Below are 8,197 nucleotides of genomic sequence, written 5' to 3' on the forward strand. Positions count from 1 at the left end.
CACAAGGTGACATACCAACTTCTACGTATACAAGGCGACACATCAACTTCTACACACACAAGGTGACACACTAACTTCAACACATACAAGGCGACACATCAACTTCTACGCATACAAGGTGACACATCAACTTCTACACATACAAGGTGACACATCAACTTCTACACATACAAGGCGACACACTAACTTCTACACATACAAGGCGACACATCAACGTTTACACATGCAATGCGACACACCAACTTCTACTCATACAAGGTGACACATCAACTTATACACATACAAGGCGACACATCAACTTATACACATACAAGGTGACACACCAACTTCTTGAAAAAATTAATGGCAATCATGTTACTTTGCTAAAAATAAAATAAAAAGACTGAACCCAAAAAGCACTTAAATCTTATACACTAATCTCTAGTCTACCATAGCTTACTTCTAAGCGATTAATCAGGTTTGTTTCACACTGTTCCCGAGATTAATTCGTTTCTGGAGCAACCCTGAGTTGATAGGTGATATTATTTATCTAACCTTAACTCTCCGCACACAATTTTCACAGACAAATATTTACTGAATCACACAGAATAAAGACAACTTGTAATTAGAACACTTATGTTTGAAGATAGTATTATTATGGAAAACAGCACTCATGAACGTTTATTCTAGGCTAGATCTTTTACGTAGAAAAACCTTCAATAACAGAGGCCAAAAGACATATTGCTATCATACTATTAATTTAGGCTGTATATATAAAAACCGAACTCCACACAATATGTCACAAGTTAAAGATTCATTCTTCTTTAACCGATATTCTGGTAGAAGGAGAAACATACCAATCGTACAGCAAGTAAAAATCATAAAATACCAGCACGTGGGGATAACTAAAGTAAAAATTGTCTGAAATACCAATAGGTAATGATAAATTATAAGTATGTAAGAGTCACCCAAATACCACCAAATAGTGACTGACAAAATATATATATATATGTAAAAATCATCGAAATACCACCAAGAACTGACAAATTACAAGTATGTAAAAGTCACAGAAATACCAACAAGAAGTGACAAATTATAAGTATGTAAAAATCACAGAAATACCAACAAGTAGTGACAAATTACAAGTATTTAAAAGTCACAGAAATACCAACAAGAAGTGACAAATTATAAGTATGTAAAAATCACAGAAATACCAGCAAGTAGTGACAAATTACAAGTATTTAAAAGACACAGAAATACCAACAAAAAGTGACAAATTATAATTATGTAAAAATCACAGAAATACCAGCAAGTAGTGACAAATTACAAGTATTTAAAAGTCACAGAAATGCCAACAAGAAGTGACAAATTATAATTACGTAAAAAATCACAGAAATACCAGCAAGTAGTGACAAATTACAAGTATTTAAAAGTCACAGAAATACCAACAAGAAGTGACAAATTATAATTATGTAAAAATCACAGAAATACCAGCAAGTAGTAACAAATCATAAATATGTAAAGGTCACAGAAATACCAGCAAGAAGTGACAAATTATAAGTATGAAAAATTAACCGAAATACCAGCAAAAAGTGCCAAATTATAAGTATGTAAAAGTCGCCGAAATACCAGCAAGAAGTGACAAATTATATTTATGTAAAAGTCAAAGAAATACCAGTAAACAGTGGTGAATGATGTCTGCTATTGATAAAATAATTTTACGTTCAGTATCTGTTCCTCATGGGGTTATTCAAATGTTAGTGTCTGATGCTGATAAAATAATCTAACTTTCAGTATCAGTTCTTCATGGTGTTATTCAAGTATCAGTGCCTGATGCTGATGAGGTTATCCATGTGTCAGTATCATTTCGTGAATGAGGTAATTCAAAGCTGAAAGCCCACTATTGATTAGGTTATTCAATCTCTTTAAATCAGTGATTTTGATCATGTAACATGTACTTTGTCCTTAATGTTTTCTGCTCTAAACGTTCTAAAGTGTGTTTATGTGCTGAAGGATATTGCTGTTGTAAAATGTATTTAGGTATGAATATTATGTTTCGATATTAAAGTCTACTGCTGAACGTATTATAAATTTTTCTAAGTATTAATCTCATACTGAAAGTTTTAATATCTATTGCGGAAGGTGTTTATAGTGTGTTATGTTTGTAGTATAAGATGTATTTAGGTGGTAGTGTTTAGTGTAAAGGGTGTTATGGTTGTAGTGTAAGATGTATTTAGGTGCTAGTGTAAGATGTATTTAGTTGCCAGTGTAAAATGTGTTATGGTTGTAGTGTAAGATGTATTTAGGTGTTAGTGTTTAGTGTAAAGTGTATTATGGTTGTAGTTTAATATGTAGTTAGGTGCTAATGTTTAGTGTAAAGTGTGTTATGATTGTAGTGTAAGATGTATTTAGGTGCTAGTATAAAGTACATGGTTGTAGTGTAAGATGTATTTATACGTTAGTGTTTAGTGTATGTTTGTAATGTAAGATGTATTTAGGTGCTGGTGTAAAGTGTGTTATGGTTGTAGTGTAAGATGTATTTAGGTGCTAGTATAAAATGTGTTATGTTTGCAGTGTAAGATGTATTTAGGTGCTAGTGTTTGGTGTATGTTTGTAGTGTAAGATGTATTTAGATGTTAGTGTTTAGTGTATGTTTGCAGTGTAAGATGTATTTAGGTGCTGGTGTAAAGTGTGTTATGGTTGTAGTGTAAGATGTATTTAGGTGCTAGTGTTTAATGTATGTTTGTAGTGTAAGATGTATTTAGGTGCTAGTGTTTAGTGTATGGTTGTAGTGTAAGATGTATTTAGGTGCTAGTGTTTAGTGTTATGGTTGTAGTGTAAGATGTATTTAGGTGCTAGTGTTTAGTGTATGTTTGTAGTGTAAGATGTATTTAGGTGCTAGTATAAAGTATATGGTTGTAGTGTAAGATGTATTTAGATGTTAGTGTTTAGTGTAAAGTGTGTTATGGTTGTAGTGTTAGTGTTTACGGCTGAAATAACGTATACTCATACTTATTATTGCTTCTTATTAAATTCAAGCACAATAGTTTGACACCAAAAATACATTTAATTCAAAATTTTACTGAGACAACATATAAGTGTTAAAAATGATTTTGAAACATTGAACTCCTGTACGATTAAAAAACGGAAGTAGAACAGTTGATATACTGTATGGTGAAAAGATAGAAGTAGAACAGTTGATATCATATACGATTTAAAATTGAAGTAGAACAGTTGATTTTATGTATGGTGGAAAGATGGAAGTAGAACAGCTGATATCATGTGTGGTTAAGAGACGGAAGTAGAACAGTTGTTATCCTGTGTGGTGGAAACACGGAAGTAGAACAGCTGATATAATGTATGGTGGAAAGACGGAAGTAGAACAGCTGATATACTGTATGGTTAAAAGACTGAAGTAGAACAGTTGATATCATGTGTGGTTAAAAGACGGAAGTAGAACAGTTATTATCCTGTGTGGTGGAAACACGGAAGTAGAATAGTTGATATCCTGTGTGGTTAAAAGACGGAAGAAATACGGAACAAACTAAAGAAAGTATGAGAAAAAAATAAAAATATGGAACACAATAAAAGTTACAGTTAGTGTAAATAAACTTAAGATCAAATAAATCAGATTAAAAGATCCAGGTTGATTTAAGGTTGTCGTGCTTTGTCTCCCTTGAGAATATAATCCTAGAACGTACGATGGACGTTATGAGCACATTTTTCTAAAATATATATGTACAGAATTACTTGTGGGCCCATGACTTTGTGTGTTACATAGAAAATGTACAAAACAAAACAATGTTACAGTTGATTCCACTGGAGTCTCCTATTTTAAAGATTAAAAGTCGGCGATTGTAGTTAAGTGTTTTTATCATTATTTATACTGGATGATGTCTAAACAATAGAATATGATCCAGCAACTGGTAAACGATATAAAACAAGGCGATGACTTGAGAGTTAAGCTCAACTACGACATATTAGACAACCATGTAAATGACAGAACCCCATCACCAAACATGCTCGCCTTTCAGACGTGAGGGTGTTATAACGTAACAGTCAATTCCACTATTCGATTAGAGTAGCCGAAGTGTTGGCAGTGGGTGGTATTGATTATTTGGCTTCACTCTTGTCTACCACCTCTAAATTAGGGACAACTAGCGCAGATATCCCTGGAGTAGCTCTGTGCGGAATTCAACAAACAAACTATTGGTAGGAAGGTGAAATAGTGGAAGACCTGTCTTTGTGTCGACAGAACATTTGAAACGTACTTGAAGGGTTCTTTAGGGTTCTCCAGTGCGCTAATTATAAGCTGCTTTGCTCATTATTTCAAAAGTTTTCAGACGTATCTAGTTTGATTTAATTTTTAAATTAATCTTTCTAATTTCTGATATTCTACTTAGATAAACTAATAACAGAAATAGTTCAAAGATACGATAACTCTTAAAAAGTCCTTTCATCACGAATATTTAGCGGTTTCTTATGTAAAAAGTGGAATAACACTGGAAACGCAGAATAGAAACTGATTGAATAACGTTTGTGTTTGAAGCCGGAAATAAATAATATACCTTGCAACTACTTATCATCATATTTTTACTGTTAAGGACTTAAAATATGAATATTTTCTCTACTTATCATCATATTTTTACTGTTAAAGACTTAAAATATGAATATTTTCTCTACTTATCATCATATTTTTACTGTTAAAGACTTAAAATATGAATATTTTCTCTACTTATTATCATATTTTTACTGTTAAAATATGAATATTTTCTCTACTTATCATCATATTTTTACTGTTAAAGACTTAAAATATGAATATTTTCTCGAAAGAACTGCAACATGATTTTTGTTTATTTACATTTGTATAAAGGTCAGAGTTCTTCATCGCACTGTTTTAGGTAGAAAGTATGAATATAACGGTTAAATTAAACCTTATTTCTCTAAAATTACACGCTTAACAGAATTCGTTTGAAGGGTTTCCAAATGAATGAAGATTTTTTTGTAATTAATTCATAAGAAAAGATACACGAACTACGAATAGAACGCAAGATTGTTCACGACGAACGCGAGGTTCATAGAAATTACATGAATATGAAAGTCATTACGTGTCAATTTTGTTTGTTTTCCACGAGTAACACCAGGTGATTATTCAAATTATCCTCATTTCTACAGTAATGAAAGTATGGTGAAAATGTTCGGAAGATGCAGGACAAAGTACTTTCTTTATAAATTTGAAGTTATTCTGATTTTTAAACGATAACAAAGTACGAAATGAGCTTTATACAGTATATTGTCGTTTTAGAAATATTACAAGATTTAAGATTATATTAAAAATTATCTAATTTTACACAAAACAAGTTAAATCAGGACAAATGGATAAGGTATTCGTACGTACTTATTGTACTAGCAAAATTACTCATTCAAAACGTAGTTCCTTAAGGCTCGAGTTTAATATAAAACAATAGAAGCAAACATTTACAGTATAAGTTATGGTGAGAACAGCAGTGCCTACCAAAATAAACTCTTGTAATTCCAGAGTAATCTCTAGCTACACAAACACTGTAATTAAAAGTCCACAATCTCTAGCTACACAAACATTGTAATTAAAAGTCCGTAATCTCTAGCTACACAAACACTGTAATTAAAAGTCCACAATCTCTAGCTACACAAACACTGTAATTAAAAGTCCACAATCTCTAGCTACACAAACACTGCAAATAAAAGTATCAGACTCAGATGTTTTATAATCATATTCCAGAAAATATATCGATGTATGTGATTTCCAGATTCTTGTTTAAATACAAAGAATAATCCTCAAATTAAGCTTATGAAACAAGAACAAATAATAGAACAATGTTTTTTTTTCAAAATTTTAATTACAATGTTTGTTGTAGCTAGAGATTATGGACTTTTAATGGTAATGTTTAGATAGCTAGAGATTACGGACATTGTTATAGCTAGAGATTGTGGACTTTTAATTACAATGTTTGTTGTAGCTAGAGATTATGGACTTTTAATGGTAATGTTTAGATAGCTAGAGATTACGGACATTGTTATAGCTAGAGATTGTGAACTTTTAATTACAATGCTTGTGTAGCTAGAGATTGTGGACTTTTAATTATAATGTTTGTGTGACTAGAGATTACGGACTTTTAATTACAATGTTTGTTGTACCTAGAGATTATGGACTTTTAATGGTAATGTTTAGATAGCTAGAGATTACGGACATTGTTATAGCTAGAGATTACGGACTTTTAATTACAATGTTTGTTGTAGCTAGAGATTATGGACTTTTAATGGTAATGTTTAGATAGCTAGAGATTACGGACATTGTTATAGCTAGAGATTACGGACTTTTAATTACAATGTTTGTTGTAGCTAGAGATTATGGACTTTTAATGGTAATGTTTAGATAGCTAGAGATTACGGACATTGTTATAGCTAGAGATTACGGACTTTTAATTACAATGTTTGTTGTAGCTAGAGATTATGGACTTTTAATTATAATGTTCATTTGAAACTGTTAGTTTAACTACGGTAGTTTCTTTCATTCTTATAATTCATTCAACAGTTTCTTGAGAAATTATATATATCCGTGACGGTTAAGTCTTGTTCTATTTCCGTGTTTATATAACTTACTTAATTGTTATTTTCTTATTCAATAACAAATATATGATATTTATATTCCATTAATTGCCTCTTTATTTTTCTTTACGTTTCTACAAGTCACGAAGTTTATTCAAGGAAATAAATCGCTGAACAAAATCTGAATTTCGTTTCATTTCTGAGACTGCTCAGCTCCTTCCGATCATTCCGTTCCCTGCTGTTGGAAGGAAGTTAAGAAACTGATTCTCTGTGGACTCATGGGAGGAGAGCAAAGTACCGGTCACGTCTTTCACGGATAACTTGTTCTGCGGGTGCGCATGGAGCTTTTTCTCTCACACATGAAGTGCCACCTAGTGGTTGTTCGACACCGGTATTCTAGTAGTCTTGGTCTTCGCTCTCCTCTTGGTAAGAGTACGAACAAGACATAAAGCTGATTCCTCTTCCGATGTAAGAGATCTACGGAAAGATGACTTGCATGTTTCACTTATAATTGATTCATCCACAAAACTTAAAAAGTATTTCTGTAAGGCACAGATAGTAATTAACTCTATTACATGAATTCGTTGATTGTGTAATAAAACAGCACTGATCCCAAATTGTAAGAGAAATTTCTTTATTCTACGAAACATCTTATCTTTACACAAAAGAAAATACTCGACTCATTTTTCTGAATAGATCTCCACCTTCATGTAAGAAACACTTCTATTGGACGATAAAATCAACTAGTACTGAATTCCACTTCACTGTAATGGATCCGAAGATGACCGAGAACTTTACTCTGAACGATAACGAAACATTATCGGGAACCAATGATACATTGGCTTCCGAGATTCCAACAGAAAACGTTTACATCCTTCCATGGTGGCAACAGACGTTGTGGAGTCTTGCTTTTGGAGGAATGGTGCTGGTTGCTACAGGTGGCAACGTTATCGTTATATGGATCGTACTAGCCCATAAGAGGATGAGAACCGTCACTAATTATTTCTTGGTGAACCTCAGCTTGGCAGACACCATGGTGTCCACCTTGAACGTTATCTTCAGCTTCTCTTCCATGCTCAATGGTGACTGGCCTTTTGGCAGAGCTTACTGCAAGATCTCCAACTTTATCTCCATCTTGTCAGTTGCTGCCAGTGTATTCACGTTGATGGCCATCTCTATTGACAGGTAACTTCTTACTGTTATTATTATTTAGTTTTTCAAGTCACGTATATGTCTTAAGAACGACTTAAGCTGAAGAAATACGATGGTGTTATTTTTAAAGAATATTTTAGCTACACTCCTGTTATTAACGTGAACAATTTTCATACTCCTGTATTAAGTGAACACAACTTGAAAAAAACAAAACCAAAGTGACTGTCAAGAACAAGCCTGAAACTTAACTATTAATTACATCATTTAATAAGAATATAGCCCTTTACTGTGTTTTACACTGTCTGATAAGGAATGTGATTATAGAATATAGCCCTTTACTGTGTTTTACACTGTCTGATAAGGAATGCGATTATAGAATATAGCCCTTTACTGTGTTTTACACTGTCTGATAAGGAATGCGATTATAGAATATAGCCCTTTACTGTGTTTTACACTGTCTGATAAGGAATGCGATTAT

General features: G+C 32.6%; 1 protein-coding gene across 1 annotated transcript in view; it reads left to right on the forward strand.

Moving 5' to 3' along the window:
* The first annotated feature begins 7,260 nt into the window (after window positions 1–7,260).
* The window catches only part of LOC106467674 (tachykinin-like peptides receptor 99D), a 65,763-nt gene continuing 64,826 nt past the window's right edge, over window positions 7,261–8,197 (forward strand). The window contains exon 1 of the mRNA XM_013928049.2: window positions 7,261–7,752. Coding sequence (XP_013783503.2) covers window positions 7,337–7,752 — 416 coding nt within the window. The 5' untranslated portion in view covers window positions 7,261–7,336. The remainder of the gene's footprint in view (window positions 7,753–8,197) is intronic.

This window comes from Limulus polyphemus, unplaced genomic scaffold, assembly GCF_000517525.1.
Source record: "Limulus polyphemus unplaced genomic scaffold, Limulus_polyphemus-2.1.2 Scaffold2702, whole genome shotgun sequence".
Classification (NCBI taxonomy): domain Eukaryota; kingdom Metazoa; phylum Arthropoda; class Merostomata; order Xiphosura; family Limulidae; genus Limulus; species Limulus polyphemus.